At 35.5% G+C, this 19,008-nt stretch overlaps 1 protein-coding gene and 1 long non-coding RNA gene across 3 annotated transcripts; one reads left to right on the top strand and one right to left on the bottom strand.

Moving 5' to 3' along the window:
* Window positions 1-2,734: 2,734 nt before the first annotated feature.
* On the bottom strand, window positions 2,735-5,539 carry LOC128930531 (uncharacterized). Its single transcript, XR_008478681.2, has 2 exons — window positions 5,447-5,539; window positions 2,735-3,355 (listed from the first exon to the last, which is right to left on the bottom strand). It is a non-coding gene; the product is annotated as an uncharacterized LOC128930531 (long non-coding RNA).
* Window positions 5,540-5,661: 122 nt separating this feature from the next.
* On the top strand, window positions 5,662-16,616 carry YIPF5 (Yip1 domain family member 5). 2 transcript variants are annotated; one of them, XM_002744321.7, is made up of 6 exons: window positions 5,662-5,780; window positions 6,354-6,473; window positions 10,988-11,160; window positions 12,582-12,727; window positions 14,412-14,593; window positions 15,640-16,616. In XM_002744321.7, exons 2-6 carry the CDS (start codon window positions 6,364-6,366, stop codon window positions 15,800-15,802), a joined length of 774 nt encoding a protein of 257 aa, XP_002744367.1. In that variant the 5' UTR covers window positions 5,662-5,780; window positions 6,354-6,363; the 3' UTR covers window positions 15,803-16,616. The 2 variants fall into 2 exon arrangements, with proteins under 2 accessions (XP_002744367.1, XP_008985226.1); XM_008986978.5 differs by having other exon boundaries at window positions 5,662-6,030.
* The last annotated feature ends 2,392 nt before the right edge of the window (window positions 16,617-19,008 follow it).

Below are 19,008 nucleotides of genomic sequence, written 5' to 3'. Positions count from 1 at the left end.
GACAACAAATTGACATTGACATGAATAGCTAATCAAAGTGAAAAAAAATCAGATTATTGTTCTTTTGATTGAGCATGTGTATAACAAAAGATTCAGTCTACATCTGTGCAAAAGAATGCAGTAACATCATAAAGCTGATATGAATTCACATCCCCTGAAAGATACGTTGAAGTCCTTACTCCCAAGACATCAGAATGTGACCATATTTGAAAATAAGATCTTTAAAGAGATAGTCAAGTTTAAAATGAAGTCATTAGGGTAGGTGCTACACCAATATGACTGGTGCTCTTTAATAAGGGAAATTTGGACACAAAGACAGGCATACACAGAGAGACTATGTGAAGATCATGTAAAGATGAAGGCACAGATTGGAGTGATGCAGCTACAAGATAAGGAATGTCAAAGACTGTTTCCAAACCAGCAAAAGCTACAAAAGAGGCATGGAGCAGATTCACCCTCACAGCCCTCAGAAGGAACCAACCCTGCCAAAACCTTGATTTCAAATTTCTAACCTCCAGAACTCTAAGACAATACATTTCATTTATGTAGGCCACCCAGTTTGTGGTACCTTGCTACAGCAGCCCTAGGAAACTAATCCAGTCTGAATGCAATTCTTTTCAAACCGTCACTTTAGTCTCATTCCTTCCATTCCTCAACAGCAGTAAAGTGTGGAGTAAAGTAAAAAATCATTTCCGCACAAAGTACAATGATATAGTTACATAGATATGACCTCATGATACTTACCATGGTTCAAGCATTAACCTTCTTTAAAATAACTCTAATTGAGAGGAACGTGAAGAATTCCTCTTTTTTTTTAATCGTAGAAGGAAACCCAGAAAATACCCTTCTCAACATTGGCCCCGGCAATGGGTTTTTTGTTAAGTCCCCAAAAGCAATTGCAACAAAAACAAAAATTGACAAGTGGGACCTAATTAAACTAGAGAGCTTCTGCACAGCAAAAGTAAACAATCTACAAAATTTACAAAGTATGCATCCAACAAAGATTTAATAACCAGAATTACTAAGGAAGTTAAAGAAATCAACAAGAAAAACAAACAGCCACATTAAAAATGGGCAACAGATACGGTCATGAAGAATTCTAACAGAAAAATATAAAAAGTAAGCTGCCTAGAGGAACCTAAACCATAATATATCATGCTTGCAGTAATTTTCAAGCTGCTCTCTCACTGAGTATAATAAAATCTGACACATCTATGATTTTAAGAAACACTACATCTTTAAAAGTTGTTATGCGTATGATTTCACTTGCCTGGGACACTGCCTTTTGCTTTCTTTGCAAATAAATATATTGTCCACAATATAAATTATCTTATGCTCTGTCTCGCGATAAATTCTGTGTGTTAGGGGAAGAGAGGAGAGAAAGAAAAAGCAGAAAGATGGACTTTTTTTATAGTATTTGAAATAAGATGAAGCATATCAAGAAAATAAAATATGAGAAGAACATATCAAGAAAAAAATATGAGGGAAAGAAGGTGAATAAAATAGCAATTATATTTTAACAATTTTCAAATATAATTGCTCTAAATATAGGTAGTTCTTAATACTTATGAGACTAAAATTTACAATGCAGTCAAGCTAAATTTGAAAAATCATGGACAGAGATAAAAAAGCATATTTTAATACACTCCACAGTATCAAAAAGCAAATTATAATATAATACAGAATCAGCAAGGGGAACAGAGTGAATGTTTATAATTGATCTTAGAAGTAGTTAGCTTGTTCAAATCCATCCTTATAGCTTTCTAAAAGCCCATTTTTCCTGAAGAAATCATATTGCTTCTGTAGCTACATAGATTCATCAATAATTATTGCAAATATTTATTGGATATTTAGTACTTACACACTTATACTAGAATACATTATATCATACAATCCTTTTAGCAATGAATTCTCTTACCTTGCTTTTACAGATGAGAAAAGTGAGGCACAAAGTTTGAATAAATTACTGAAGATCCATGGCTCGTAAGTAGTACAGAATGTAAATCCACGTAGTTTGGCTCCAGGGCCTGTACCCTTAACTACCATGCAATATCGATTATTATACAAGACTAATGTAATGTAAACTTAAACATAAGGTTTAAATATTATTTGCCCAATGAGATTACAGAAAATATTTTCTATCAACTTGAATGTATATAAATGTGGAGACACAGATGCAATTTTCAAATGTCTAGTTGCAATTTTAGTTTATATAGATATCAGCAATCACATTTTAGATAAATTAGTACATTAATCAGAATTATTGCCTTTTCTACATTCACATTTCGTAATAATAACAATACAGCCTAGTGGTTTAGCATAAGGACTCCGGAACGAGTTCAAAATCTCTAGTCTACTATTTTCTAGCATAATAATGTTTAACAAATTACTCTGCCCTCAATTTCCTACGTGTCAAATGGGAGTTACATGGCACCTACCTCATTGGGTTGTTAGGAGGAGTAATTGAGTCAAAAAGTGCAAAGTGCTTAAAGAAATGCTTGGCACACAAATGCTTGAAATATATATAGGTGTTAGCTGCTATATTTTTAAATGCTTCACTTTTACCTTTGGCATGAGTGGCTTTGCGCTCATTAGAGCCCACTTGGATTTCTCCCATGCTGTCTTTCACATTCTCTCACCTGCTATCTAAGCTACTTGAAATACTGACTTCCAGGGCTTTAGTACTTCAGTGCCTTCATTGAAATTCATATTCCAAGCCACAATACCTATTCACTTGACATTAGAAATGTTTTTATTTGTTACTTAAGAGGGTATTATTGATCTCTACAATGAAAATATTTACAGTATTTGCAATACTGCTTTAAATGTTATCTTTAAAAGACTTTTTTTTTTTTTTAACAACATGTAACACTTGCAATATTGAAGTTCAGCTTCCAGGAATAGTTATAAAATCGGGGTTAACTTTCTTTGCTTTAAAAAACCAGTTCTGTACAAAAGCATTCAACGCCATTACAGGCAAATCTGTCTTCCCAAAACTATTCATTGTTCGAAGTAAAATAATTGAAATAAAAGAAGCAGAATTTGAATAACCTAATACAGGAGACCTGATGAGGAAACTCTTTTGCAAGGGAAAAAAGATAATTTGGGGGAAATATAATTGTCATATTTTGGAAAAGAGGTTACATAGTTATTATGTAGGGAGAGGAAAAACAAACACTGGGTATTTATATTGGTTTTTACCATAATTGTCAGGTCTCATTGCGGAACTTGACTGATACACACAGAGCTGCCAGATCGCCATTTCATGTGGTGCTTGTGGATATAGCTGAAGATAGGAGAAAACTGTCCATGTTCAAACCATAATTTTCTGGCACAATTTTCCATGACATATTAACTAAAAAACAGAAGGGAGAGAAGGCAACTATAAAATCTCATAACATTATTAACCATAAGATTATTAAGTAGATAATTATTGCCTATTGTTGATGACTAGAAACTCAGCTTCATGGATAATGTAGCTTAAAGAAAGTACAATCACAAAGTTTATCAATGCAAGTAGGATATTTTTTAGACTAAAAGGAAACAATATTAATAATTATGCTGGGGGTAAGTAAAAATAGGCAGAAAATGGGACAATGGGACTGTCTCTAGCAAATCATAATAAGTGATTATTCTACCTAAAGTTGTGCAGATGATACCTAAACCAATATATGCTAAACTGAAAGATGGTAAATTAAACACTTGAATGATCAATTTCAGAAATTCAAAAATATAGTTAGATAGAAGGTACAAAAATCTAGTGTTCAGTGGCAAAATAGGGTAACTATAGTTAACAATAATTTACTGTATAGTTCAAAATAACTAGGATTTAGAATTTTCTCTACACAAAATAATGATAAATGTCTGAGTTGACAGATATATCTCAATTACCCAGCTTTCATTATTACACATTGTATGCTTGCATCAAACTACCACATTTTTCTCATAAATATGGACAACTATTATGTATCCATAAAAATAAATAAATAAATAAATTCACCAATGGAGTAAAAACCTCAAAGGGTAGCTACCTGTTGGTCTCTAGAGTATAATCCTAGGCTTTTTGGTTTGGTTGTTATATCCTTTTGGTGTTGCTATTTTTGTTTGGAGGGTAGCGTATTTGTTTGTTTTAGTTTTACTTGTGTTTTATTGTGATGGGAGGTGTTGAGAGAAATTTTTTCAGTGAAATTTTATTGTTCCTTTGGAAACCAGTCCCCAAACAATGGTCTGGCTTCTTTTGTGAGGGCCTCAGGATTTTGATCCCAGAAAATAATGCAATGTTTCATGATAAATCTTATTACTATAAACCCTGAAGAAAGTTCTGCTCATTAGCTAATAACATGGTATTTAGAGTCACAATATTAAGGATTCCACCACCTTGAGAAAGTGATTTAACACAGCAGCCAAAGCATTCGTTTTCAAAAGAAAACAATCTAAACATCACTCATCAGTTCACAATCTTCACTTCTTTCAAAACCAACACACAAATTCCACAGGATATATTTCCTGGCCCCTTCCTATTATATCAGCCTCAATTCATGTGGCTCCCCTTATTTGCTCTTCCAGTCACTCAGGTTTCTCAGAGAAGAGTGGTTCCCAAATTCAGCTGATGTCCCCGCCTCCACCCCAGGGCCATTTGGATTTGACAATATCTGGAGAGATTTTTAGCTGTCACTTGGTGACAACTGTCACTTTAGTGTCAACTTTTTAGCTGTCACTTTAGTGTCAACTTGGTGGTAGTGGTGGGTTGTGGGGAGTACTGGCATCTAATGGCTAGAGGTTAGGGATGCTACTGCTAAGCATCTTACACGCACAGGGCAGCCCCCAACGAAGAATCATCTAGACCCAAAATGTCAATAATGCTTAAGTTTAGAACCCGATTTCATCTTTCATGCTTCCCAGGTCTTGCATATATTGTTTTCTTTGCCTAAGATATTCAGGCTATTTTGCCTTGTCTTCCTTTACCCTTGCCCTTTCCTCTTTTTTCTCCTCTTCTCTAACTCCCATTCACCCTTCGATAATCCTCTTATAGCGGCTTTACAGATTTCTTCACAGATGAATGTTAGTTACACTCTTTCAAAGAATTATGGAGCACTAAAGAATATTAGTAGCAATTTCACGTGCATTTGTGTGTGTTTGATTACCCCTCTCCACCACCAACTCCAGATGCGTAGATATCATACAGCTTATATTTACCACAGTGCATTCCCCAGCTAGCACAGAATGAATGCACACTTAATAGCCTCACTTATAAAAGGGAAGTAACAGAGTAACCATCTCATTGGATTGTAAAGATTACATAATACATATAAACTCTTAAGCACCGTGCTTGAATCACAATAAATGCAGACACTGGGGCACTGGAGTTTGTGGACAGGAGAAGGGGCTCCTTCTGTCTCATTTTAGCGCCTCCCGCACCAATATCTCGGTCTGAGAAAGACCTCACCGTAAGCAGCAATTGCTGCGCCTGCGCTTTCCTGGTTCCACCGCTAGCAAGGCTGCCGGAAACACTTTCCCCCTTCGCATTGGCCCGCCGAAGGCGGATTACATACTGCGCATGCTCCAAATTCGTTTCTCCTCCCCCTGCCCACCGCTGCCCAACCAAAGAGGAGAACGCAAAACCTGCCAACACGCCTGCGCGAGCGGGCATGCCCCGGAAGCAGTTCTTTGGCCCTGTGACACGTAGCAACGGGGCTAGTTCAGGGTCTGAAACTGAGTTTGGGGATTGTTTGGGACTGCTGAAGCTACTGCCTTTGCCGCCGGCGCAGCCTCAGCGTTTGGTGAGTGACCCAGGCTCATGGCACACTGTTCGGCTTCTCTCCACACCTGTGCAAATGGGCTTGTTGCCGTCTTTTGGCGCCGCGCCCTGGTCCTTTCGCTCAGACCCTCGCTCCCCTTCAAGCCCTTGCCCTGATGCGGGCCCCTGCACCTCAGGCGCGACCTTCCAAGATTCTGCACTTCCCTGGCAGGCGGCAGGCCTTATGTTTCAAGGAAGCAGTCGCGTTGTCAGCTGTAAAGCCCTGTCCCAAGGTGAAAAATCATTTTTGTTATTATCGATATTTTAGACCCCTGTGGAACCACCACTCCCACGACCTCGCCCCTAACGGAAGGCACATCAGCTCCTAAGGTGGAGTTGTCTTACTGGGCCGCAACTTCGGGAATAGACATTTTCTTACTCTCTCTCCGGTACCGCCTTTCGAATGCTGCATTTCCTCCCTGACCTCCACCGTGCCCCCCGCATTACTGAAAAAAATATTTGTTGTGTTCTGTATTTGCTTAAGCAGACTGCCAGGAATGAATTCAGTAGGATCTTGGGCATAAGCAATATTCACCATTTCTCTTATTTATTACAGATTATTTGCAATGTCCGGTTTTGAAAACTTAAACACGGATTTCTACCAGACAAGTTACAGCATCGATGATCAGTCACAGCAGTCCTATGATTATGGAGGAAGTGGAGGACCTTATAGCAAGTAATTTTTCATCTTTGGCAATTAATTTAGTCTACATTGCAGGGAAAACACATATTTAGAATATTTGGTTCTACCTAAAACAATGTGTGAACATGTCTTTTATCAGGAATATTATCTTTCATGCATAATCTTCTTCCTCAGGAGAGACATGTGACATGTGACTGGTTTGGGTTTGAAAGTATTGCTCTATTTAGAGTTGGTTATCTTCTGCAAAATCTTCAGGTGTACCATGAATGGAAAAGTAGCTTGTTTGAAGAACTGTTTTCTAGTAACAGTATTTCTGTATTTAGATGAAGATGGGAGCTTTAGATACCTAGGAGATAGGCTGTTGTTAGTTCATGGGAAGAGTGAAAAATTAATATCTTTTGTTAGTAGTAAAATCAGTCCAACTCTGAGACTTTTATCAGTGCTAACTGAAAGTGCTTAATGACATTATTTAACAGTTTAAGGTCACTATTATTAATCATCAGGTGGTTTTCATACAGCAGTTGATAATCATTTTTATTACTCCTCTTTCTGAAACCCTTATGGTTGGTACCACACATGTTGTCAGTTGCATACTGAGAAGGTGGACTCAGAGCCATGAGCCTCTGAACTTTTTTTTAAAAATGATCTTTTTATAGTACCTGGTGTTTGTGACAAAAATACAATGAACTGAAGTCTTTCTAGCAATCTCATCTAGAACATAGTCTCCTTAGTTTCTTAGGACCCCAGAGATAATCTTAATGGCTTCCTGTCAAATAAAGGAGCTTCCTATATTAGGTTGCTTAAACTTTTTTAGATGGTTCTGGATCTCTTTGGGAATCTTTTTTTTTTTTGAGACGGAGTTTCGCTCTTGTTACCCAGGTTGTGGTGCAATGGCGCGATCTCAGCTCACCGCAACCTCCGCCTCCTGGGTTCAGGCAATTCTCCTGCCTCAGTCTCCCGAGTAGCTGAGATTACAGACATGCGCCACCATACCCAGCTAATTTTTTTTTTTAAGTAGAGACGGGGTTTCATTCACCATGTTGACCAGGATGGTCTCGATCTCTTAACCTCGTGATCCACCCGCCTCGGCCTCCCAAAGTGCTAGGATTACAGGCTTGAGCCACCGCTCCCGGCCCCTCTTTGGGAATCTTATTACAACTGGCCTCTTTCCCATAAATACATGCATTCATTCAAACACCAAAATAAATGTGCATATGTAACTTAAGACAATTCATGTGTTATACGATGTTCATCCATGGATCCTGAATTAAAAACCTCATAAAGACTGTTCCACAGCGAGGGCAGGGGAAGGTTATGTATCTGTCAGTTTGTGAGAAACATGCAATACCAGAATGTGTTTGGATTAGAATGCCCAAGAATTTAAGAAACAAAACTAAATTTAAATTGACTCTTGCTCTGTAATAGTCTGTCTTGGCTAGGCTATCCTTTCTAAAACTATAGACCCTTTGAGTCTGCTTAATTTGTTATATTCTAAGGCTTTGTTTTACCCTCTAAAACTTAACACAGTTGAACATTGGTAGTGAGCATGTCAGAATACCCTCTGATTCATTTCTCTTTTCTGTTAAATTCTTAATTACATATCAATGAGGATTTATCTGTTTTGATCAGTTAATGGGCAGAATTGGAAAATTTGTATTGAGATATTTCCGTTCATTCATTTACCTAAATATGTATTTTTGGTGATTGCCCTGTGTATAGGAGAGCCAGAGTCCATCTAATAAACCCTTGCCTAAAGCAGCAACAGGGCTTCAGAGAACCTGTCTCTGTATGCAGGCCTGTTTTTAACCGAATAGTTTTTTTATAGTTAGACTCAACAGAATTATTCCATTTAGATTGCAGCCTATGGAATTTATCTGTCTCTGCCTTTCTTTTCTGTCCTGTCCACGTTTGCTTCAGTTAAAAGGTGTGACTTACAGTCTCATTTCATTTAACAGTCATTTCAGTTCTCCATACAGCAATTTAGATATTCTAAACAACTTGTTCTAGTTAGCACTTGTTGCTATCTCACAGTTTCATTCCAACCAAATTATGTGCCTGTAAGCACTGCTTCAGTACTAGTGAAGCTTTATTCCGGGTGATTATATAACCATTATTGCTATAAACTTGGCTTTATAGATGATGCCTGGGAAAAAAAGAAGCCTAATGTATTAACGGTAATAAATTTGAGTTTCTGAGATTTATTTTTTAAGAATTGAACTCTTCTGTGTGTACCTTCAAGTAGATCTGCAATCTACTGGCATTTTAAACATCCATCTCAATTAACCAAATAATATTTTGTTTGATTTGCTAACTTGGTAACAAAGATCCGCCAATAACATTTAGCTCTCCACTGGTGAAAATCTAGGTGCAAATAGCATATTACTTGTGTTGTCTTTAAGTTTTTAACTTGATTTTTTACTAGTACACAGTTCTGCATTTTCCGTATGAAGTCGGCTTTAACATTTTGTGGCTTCTTCTATAGGTGTTTCGCAAGTATCATTATACATCCATTCACCAAAAAAGAAAAACAAAAAGTATAAAAGACCCTTGGATCATAATCCGTTGAGTTATACAAATGGAAAATTGGACAGGTTCCACATTGTATTCTAGATATGCATATGAAATATATAATAATACCAAGTTACATTTTTTAAAGTATAAAAACTATTATGTTTTTTCTCCTTTGATTTACCTGATAGTATCTTTATGGAGTATTTGAGGATTTCCATGAACTTGGGTACAACCCAATATGTTAAGGGACTTTGTCTTTGTTGTTGGTACAGAGTACTTATGAGAGTATTAATTTAGTGTCTGCTACTCTTCCTGCCATGAAAGTATGTTGCTTTAGTCTATAAAGATCATGTGTGCCATACCATGTTTTAGTTTAAAACCAGCAGGAGTAAGTCAGAAATTTTCCTGAATAGGTCCTGCCAGAAAAGGAAAATAGTAAAATTCTATGATGCTGTAATTCTCACCTTTCCTCTTGAAGATGGAATGATGGTGCCATCTTTGAAACAAGAAATTGCTTTCATGAAATTTATGGGTGTATATCAGCAGTTCTTAAATTTAGGCTCTAGACTACAGAGGGTCCTTCAGATTCTTCTGAGATTCTCTAAGGTGAATGTTATTTTCATAACAATGCTAAGATACCATGTACCTTTTTAGGTATGTTAACCTTTGCAGTGCTGTTGCAAAAGTATTGACTGGTAAAACTGCTGGTACCTGAGTATGACTCAAGGTAGTGGCATCAAGTTGTTCTAGCAGTCATCATATTCTTCATCACTCTGTGGACTTGTTGGAGAGTGGGCAGGGAGTCAATTACGTTTAAGGATTCTCTTGAAGAAGCAGGAAGAATTATTTTATTAAACCCTGACCCTTTAGTACACATATTTCTTTAATATTCTGTGTGACAAAATTTAGTATTTACTGCATACTAAAATACAATGACTGTCTTTACGAAAAGCACCTGTGCAAGCTGAATTGTCTGGTACTCCTGAAGACCATTTTTATTTGAAAGAACATCTGATAAACTATGGCTATTCAAACTTCAGCATTTGGCAGATATTTTCTCAAAAATGAATAAAGTGAGCCTCACTTCAAGGAAGACTGACATGATTATAGTAATTTAAATGGGAATTAGAGTAAAGGATTTCTAATGCTTCTCAGCTCTCATTTTTTAGAATATCTTTTAAAGTAACTATTTCACATCTGTGTTTCTTAGTATATCATTTGATTAGTCCCATCAATAGTTGGATTTTTTTCAGAACATGGTGGAACAGATGTTTAAAGATGTGGCTTCAGTATCCTCTTCCCTCTTGTCATTGTCACTGAAATAGCTGTGATAAGCTTTCCCTCTAGATGCAGGATTTTCTATAGCACATATCATATGAGACAATAAGTGTATAACTATGAAAAATTAAAAGTACTCTTCAAATGCAAAGTGTACTAAAAATGTTCTATTATATTCAGCAAGTGCTCACAAAGCAAAAACTTGATTTGTCCACTCTGTTTTAAAATGGATGGTTGTTCTTAAAGAGATTTGTCCACTTGCCAAAGGTAACATACTATGAAGAGTAAAGAAGAATGGTAATTCAATGGCTATCCAAATTACAGTGGAAAATTATGTAACATGTATTGCAAAGTCTGACATCCTAAGCTGTCATTCATTCTTAGGCACAGATTTTATTTCATAGTGTATTTTTATATTGTATATATTCACTAAGGGAGAAAAATAGAGACAATTTTAAAGTTTTCATTTGTTGACCTCCTAACCTTTAACAGTTTATTAAATGCTTAGTGCTACGTAAGTGAATATTGGTATCATTGAGAAGATTTTCTATAAAAATTATGACTTTTCATTGTAGATAATCAGCTTGATCTTAGTAATCATTTCAATCACTATTTCTAAAAATTGGCCAAGTATATATGTTAGGGATTTGTGCAACTAAGGTTCTCTAGCTGTCACATAAAAATTTAGGAATTTAAGGGATGATAACTGTACAGGAGTTGAAATACTTCTGAAAAAATTAACTTACTTTCATTTATAGACAGTATCCTGGCTATGACTACTCGCAGCAAGGCCGATTTGTCCCTCCAGACATGATGCAGCCACAACAGCCATACACTGGGCAGATTTTCCAGCCAACTCAGGCATATACCCCAGCTTCACCTCAGTCATTCTATGGAAATAACTTTGAGGATGAGCCACCTTTATTAGAAGGTAAGATTGGTTGCAACACCTGATAGTACTCAATAGTATTCAGTTGGTTAGTGAAAATTCATCTTAATTTGGAGAAGTTGTCTTTTCCTTTAAAAAAAAAATAATCTTGTAGAAGAGAGTTTTCTGCTAAACAACTCATTTTAAATAGAGTATATATGAAACCACATTGGGCCAGAGGACCAAATTTTTTAATAGATCTTTTAATAGTGATAATAAAGTATGTTATTATGTCAGCGTTGACTTTTACTTCAGTTTGTACACTAAATTCTACTGGTAGAAAAAGTGAAAAGAAAAAGCACCGTATCCATTATTCTATGTGGAAATAAACTGGCAGAAGTAGTAGCATCACTAAAAATACGGTGATTTTCCACACACTGGGGCCTGTCGGGGTGGGAGGGCTAGGGGAGAGAGAGATAGCAGGGATTCAGGGGCTAGGGGAGGGATAGCATTTGGAGAAATACCTAATGTAGATGACGGGGATGGATGCAGCAAACCACCATGGCACGTGTACACCTATGTAACAAAACTGCACAATCTCTACATATACCCAAGAACTTAAAGTATAATTTTTTTTTAAAATGGTGATTTTCAACTTGCATTCAAAAATCTAGAAAGCCATAGTTCTGAACTTGTTTTTTGAACCAGATACTCTTTGAAAATCTAATGAAAGCTAGGAATACTCTCCTCAGAAAAACATGCACACATGTGCTTAGAGACAGTTTTGTATACAGTTAAATGGGCCCCCAGGTATTCCTGAAGCTCCAGTTAAAGAACCTCTTACTGTCAACCCTTTTTGTATATTCTTTGCTATGCAGTCATACCTGAGGGATATAACAAGTGTCTGTTTCATCGTATCCATGCTCTTTTCCAACACCAATACAGAAATGACATATTTGTGGGATGAGCACCACAATGAAGACTGGCATAGAGAACTCACTACAATAATATCATCCAGGCCAGGCACAGTGGCTCAACACCTGTAAACCCAGTGCTTTGTGAGGCTGAGGCTGGAGGATCTCTTGAGAACAGGAGTTCAAGACCAGTCTGAGCAACACAGCCTGGTTTTTTTTTAGACCCCATTCCTAAAAAAAAGAAAATTCAAAACAAGAACAGCAGAAAATAAAAAAGTAAAAAAGTAGCTTTGTGTTGTGACACGCACTTGTGATCCCAACTACTCGAGAGGCTGAGGCGGGAACATCACTTGAGTTCAGGAGTTCAAGGCTATATGATCATGCCACAGCACTCTAGCCTGGGTAACAGAGCGAGACCCTATCTCAATAATGATGATAATATCATCCAATATTGCTAGATCCTTTTTTGATGCTATCTATGTCATTTTGCCTCCTGCTTCAACATAGATTTTCATAAATAAAAAATGCATCACAAATCCAAATTAACTTTTAAATTTTCTTTCTCCTTAGAGTTAGGTATCAATTTTGACCACATCTGGCAAAAAACACTAACAGTATTACATCCACTAAAAGTAGCAGATGGCAGCATCATGAATGAAACTGATTTGGCAGGACCAATGGTTTTTTGCCTTGCTTTTGGAGCCACATTGCTACTGGTAAGATTTTTATTTCAACCTTCAGGGTGCAATTAAATAACCTTTAAATTTTAAATGTTCTACAAAAGCCATTTTGAAACTCTGCTTATACACCTCAAGCTTTTGATGCGTTTGAAATAGTATTGAGTTGCTTGTTTTTATACCTATTCGTTAGTTCGCCATCTGAAGTAAGTATAGCGTGTTTTAAAAATCATTTCTTATTCTAAAAAATGATTCAATTATTAGGGGGAAAAAACACCAGAAACAATAGTAAATAACAGGTATGGCTTCAGTCCCTCATCAGAATTCTGTCTTTTCGGAGATTACTTACAGTTTTTACACTATTGCTCTTTTTCGTTAATGACAGCATTAACAAAAAAAAAAAATCTTCAGACATTGGTTAAAGTTTTGTTATAATCACACTGATTATTACTTTTCTATATATTATTTTCTCAATTTATCAGCTTCCCAAGAATGTTAAGACATATTGAAAACAGAAAAATTGTAAAGATAATTGTTAATAATTATTTTATCTTATGTCTCTGAATTATAAGAGATAAATAATACATAGAAGATGGGATTTTTAGTTAGAAGAGCTGGGCTTGAACTGAGTGCTCCTACTCTGCCTTTGGCTACATCATTTAATCCTTCAGTTTTCTGTCATAGAAAATAATCCTATCCTGCTTACCTAGCAAGATTGTTTTGAAGATTAAACAAGACAGGTTATGTGAGAACGCATTGAAAAGTTAAAAACACTGTACAGATATAAGGTTTATTATTACTCCATGAATGAATTCCTCAGTGAACTCAGCATTTTCAAACTTCTGCGCTTTTAATCAAGTATTTACAAACAATCTAATAAAAGTCCCAATAATTTTTTTACTTAACATAATCTGTAGGGGCAGTCTCATAATTTAGTTTTATGTGACAAAAACTGGATAAATCAGGATCTTTTTTGAAGGCTTTTCTGTGAACTGGTGTTAGTGGTAATGTGACCTGAATATAACGTTTGTTCACGAACTTGACTAAGAGTAGGATAATTCTAATTTAGCTAATCTTTGCAGTGCTTTAAACTTATTGATGTCTTTTTTTAATCAAAGGACTATAAATCAGCCAGTAATTTGGAAAGAAAAAATATCTTCCATTGTATTCCTCTTGCCATTTCTTCTCTCCTCCTCACAGAACCCTGGCTTCCCGTTTGTCCTTGCTCCTCTAACACCCATATAAAGTGAATCATAAGATTTCTTCTTAGAAAGATTATTACTACCTCCACCCATGAGAATTAATTGCTTTGGGGTATTTTTGGTGGAGTTAGGTATTTTCAGCTGATACTCCTATTCCTATTCCTATTCCATTCTGAATGGCTTTCCAACTTGTCTCTAGTTTATTTGCTTAAAGTCATCCATAGTTCTTTTTAGAAACCTTACTGTTTTAGGTCTGCTATGTTTTTTTCTCTTTGCTCACTTCTATGCCAAGTTCACATGGTAACTGGAAAATGGGGAAAGAAATATCTGTGCACTTTAAAGTTATAAAGACTATAACAAACCTGTCTGCTCAGTCTTTTACTTCTCTACATAAAGACTGGATACATCTGTAGATTTTAATGCTCATCAGTTATTTCCTACATGTACCAATTCAGGTGAAATAAGGCCAAAAATAACTTATATTTTACCCTTTAACCTGTAATCTTTTTCTTTACCCATAGGCTGGCAAAATTCAGTTTGGCTATGTATATGGGATCAGTGCAATTGGATGTCTAGGAATGTTTTGTTTATTAAACTTAATGAGCATGACAGGTGTTTCATTTGGTTGTGTGGCAAGTGTCCTTGGATATTGTCTTCTGCCCATGATTCTACTTTCCAGCTTTGCAGTGATATTTTCTTTGCAGTAAGTACTGATCTTTATTTTGGGGGTTGCTTGACCGATTCTGTGTAGTAGGATTTGCCTCATCTTCAGTTTCAGATAAATAACCGATTTTCAGCAAACATGTTAGATAGTGCCTCTGATAGTAGGGACTGTGCCAAATGATTTTGGATGAAGAACAATGGTAATGAGAATAAATTTAAAAACTTTTTATACCATTTCTATTTTAACCATGATAAAGAATTTCACTAGTTTGTGTTTACTTACCATTGTCATAGTGGTAACAAATTGAACAGGATGATTGTTAAATATTACCTTAAAAAGTTCAAGATGTTAGTGTTCAAATTATGCTTAATTACCCTCTTCAATATTTTCTAGATCCAACCTAATTTCTTGAAACCATTGGGCATGTGCCAAATGTATGAATAATAAATACATACTCTATTGGACAGCTTCTTAACTGGAAAAAAAATGTATTTTTTTAATGACAAGAGGCTGTTAATAGCCTACTGTATTTTTCAGATAGATATACTTGTAAGCAGCTTTAAATACGTGTAATTTTTGAATGATACTTTAGGTTAGGTTAAAAGGAAAGGTGTGGCCAGGCACGATGGCTCACACCTGTAATACCAACACTTTGGGAGGCCAAGGTGGGCAGATCACCTGAGGTTGGAAGTTCAAGACCAACCTGACTAACATGGAGAAACCCTGTCTCCAAGGGGACATTTGGCGATGTCTGATGGGGGGCAAAACAGCCCCCACAACAAAGCTACATCCAGTCCAAGTGTCAGTAGTGCCAAGGGTGAGAAACCTTATATTTTTAAAAAGTAAAATGTAGTTCTAAAAAAGCTATTTATCACATGAAATGATTCAGCATCATTGAATTTACTGTGAGGTACATTTTAGCATTGAAAAAAATAGTGATTATTTCTGCATGTATCTACTTGCCAATGTAAAATGTTAAGTTTAAAATTCTTTTCTTTAGAATAGGTTATTGTAGTGTTCTTACAAAACTAATCTCATCTGCTTTTTTTTTCCTCCTCTCCCCCTTTTTTCCTTATTGGTTACAGAGGGATGGTAGGAATCATTCTCACTGCTGTGATTATTGGATGGTGTAGTTTTTCGGCTTCCAAAATATTTATTTCTGCATTAGCCATGGAAGGACAGCAACTTTTAGTAGCATATCCTTGTGCTTTGTTATATGGAGTCTTTGCCCTGATTTCCGTCTTTTGAACTGAATTTATCTGGGATGTGGACATCAGTGGGCCAAATGTGCAAAAAGGACCTTGAACTCTTAGATTGGACCAGTGAACTGCTGTAGTGCAACTCTCATGCAGATTTACATTTGACTGTTGGAGCAATGAAAGTAAACGTGTACCTCTTGTTCATTTTTATAGAACTTTTGAATACTATATTGGGTTTATCTGCAGTGCAACTAGCTTTAAATGTTTGTGTTTATACAAATAAGAAATGCTATTTCTTTCCGGTTCCTGCAGCCTTTGAAAAACGTTTTCTTTGCAAATTATAATGTTTTTGATAGATTTTTATCAACTGTGGGAAACCAAACACAAAGCTGATAATCTTTCTTAACAACAACCCAGACATAATAAAGAAGACTTACTGCAAAAAAATCTTTTTCTGAGGATTTAGGAAAGAAAAATTGCCTTGTATTCTCAAGTTCAGGTACACTCAAAGCAAAAAAGTGATCCAAATGTAGAGTATGAGTTTCCACTCCAAAAAGTTGACATTGCTGTAAATTATCTCATGGAATTTCTGCTAAAATTCAGAGCTACAGGAAGTTCACAGTCTACCTTATTGTAGACATGAAATGTGAACACTTATTTAGATACTAGTGTTAACTAAAGGTTAGTGACCTGGAATGGCTGCATTGATGCTCGTGGTTGGGTCTCCATGTTTCCCAAAAAAGAAGAAAATCACTAACCTTTTTTGAGAAAAATATTTAAAGTTTTACAATTTCAGTATCGCAGTTATCAATGTAAAGTACATTTGAATGCTTATTAATTAAAACTTTCTCAATTAATTTTAACTGTGTTGTTGAGTTTACTTTTACTAAACCACTGTTCTCTTTATCTCTTAACTAGGCTCTGATTTTGACTCTTAATTTACTACGCTTTAAGAACAGAATCAGCTAGTATAGAATCAGACAAAAAGGGGACTAAATGAGAAACAAATTACTTTGAGTTACATTATTTTCTTGTATTAAATATGTTTGATTTATATTGTCATGTTCTCTTGCCAGAGAGTTTTAGGGAAATACTGTATCTTGTATACTGATCATTGGCTTTTTCTAGAAAAAAATGCCTCTGATTCTGGACAAACCCCAGTTACAGTTATGAGAAACATATGCTATGGAGAGGAAAATATTGCTTTTTTTCAAAAGAGACTTCCAGACTAAATAAAAAGAAATACCAAACTGATGTATCAATCAATGGTTCTTTTTTAGAACAAGTTTTCAACGCATGAAAAGAGATTGAGAGAATTAAATATTTATTGATTCACATAAGTATGTTTTTCTTCATTCTCAATCTTCTGGAGAAACCCACTTGCCATTAATTTGTTTGGGCTAGGTTTTCATACCTACCAAATTAGTTTAGGAAAGCAATTTGGTAGGTTTTCAAACTTAGCAAATTTTGTATTGTAATTCTTGTATGGTATTTTGTCTTTGCAATTCATTTTTTTTTCAATATAGTTCTTGTTAAGGCAAATTTAACAATGTCTTTCATTAATATCCAATTCTTGCTAATAAACGGTAGAAGATGCTTTGGTAATTAAAATTATCTCACTGTTGGTTAGACTTAACACTGCTAATCTTCAGCCAAATACCACAAATGGATCAAATTATTTTTTTATTTGTTGTTTACCCTATCCCCAACAAAATTTTTAGTTTAAATCATTTTAGAGATTTTTTTTTTGTTGTTGGTGGTTATTTTTTATTTAGCTCCAAAATAATAAGGTACAAAACTATTTTATCCGTAACTGTTGCTGTCAAAACAGCTATGCGATAGAGTTGCATTTGATGCAAGTTTAGTTCTAGAGTTTGTTTGGTTACCTGCAGAGTCATATATAGCCAAAACTTCTCTTAATCAAACTCTTCTTAAAAATATAATATATGTAGTCATATTTATATACACATTAAAGACTGTTGTACTGTGTTTCAAAAGTACTATGTGGCTTTTTTTTTTTTTTTTTTTTTTGGTCTAGCATTGGAATAGAGATCTATCTCTTCAGTTAAGTACCAGACAGATTATCTGCCTTGCTTTAGGGCCCATTTTATACTGAAAGCATACAGGTATCTTTAGACACACTCAACATAGCTAAAAGCTCATCCAGTGATTGTCACTGAGTAACTGAAACTCACTGTAGGGGTGGCAGACTGACACATACCTTATCTCCAAATATTGTGCTTGTTAGTGGAGGGGCCAGTTGACTTATACGAGTGTGTTATTAATGCCTGCATACATGCTGCCAAGATCATGTAGTTGATTTTACATATGGAGTAAATGTGTATTTTATGGCTTTGCTATAATACTGTGATTAACAATGGGTATTTTCAATAACTATATAACTAGGCTTATGGAAATAGACATTCTTTCTCCAGATAGGCAGATAATGCAAAGATCTGTAAATCTTAAAATACTATCTTTGGATAGTGGCCACCTAATCAAAGAGAATTTTAAAAATTGTATCTAATGACACGATTTGGGATAGAACTTAAGCATTGTGCATTTGGTATTTTGCAGATTTGTATTTTTAACCTTAATAGGCATTGCTAAACTCAAATATGTGCTCCAAAGTTCAGTCAGTTGTCGCTAAAGTTAAAATTATGCAATTATGCTTGCAGTACTTACTACCTACAGAAAAGGGAGTCTTTCTGATGTGAAGTATACACTATTTTTCTTTCACATAAATAGAAGAATTTTAAACTTTGGGTAAAGGGAAACTGTGCAAGTTAAAATCTTATTCTATAGTGATACTGTGACTTAATCATGAAGAGTTATAGGAAAGTAAGGCCACATTTGCCATGCTGTTATATAAAGCAGGTCTGTTACTCAGACAAGTTTTTTCCCTTCCTCTGTCGGAAGAAAAAGAAAAAAATATTTATATAGCAAGTATTTAGCCTTTCATAAAGTAGTCTGGAAAATTTTCAAAACAGTATAACAGCTCTCATGGTACAGATTATACAATGAAGCATGCTTACCCAGGAGTACTACTGGGCCTTCCCTCAGAATACTACCTAGAGTAAGCCTCCTACCCAAACAATTCCTCATGTTAAAGCTGCCCTCACATGCTATCCACTGACTCATAATGTGACATGTCAAATTTCAGCTGCTATTTACTAGCAAAAACTAAACTACCTTTTCGATATGAGTTGCAGAAGATGAGTTCATGAGAGACTTTTATTTATTTATAGAGTGTAT

Source organism: Callithrix jacchus, chromosome 2, assembly GCF_049354715.1.
Source record: "Callithrix jacchus isolate 240 chromosome 2, calJac240_pri, whole genome shotgun sequence".
Classification (NCBI taxonomy): domain Eukaryota; kingdom Metazoa; phylum Chordata; class Mammalia; order Primates; family Cebidae; genus Callithrix; species Callithrix jacchus.
Note: the sequence above shows the minus strand (reverse complement) of the source record. Positions and strands in the feature narration are given on the sequence as shown.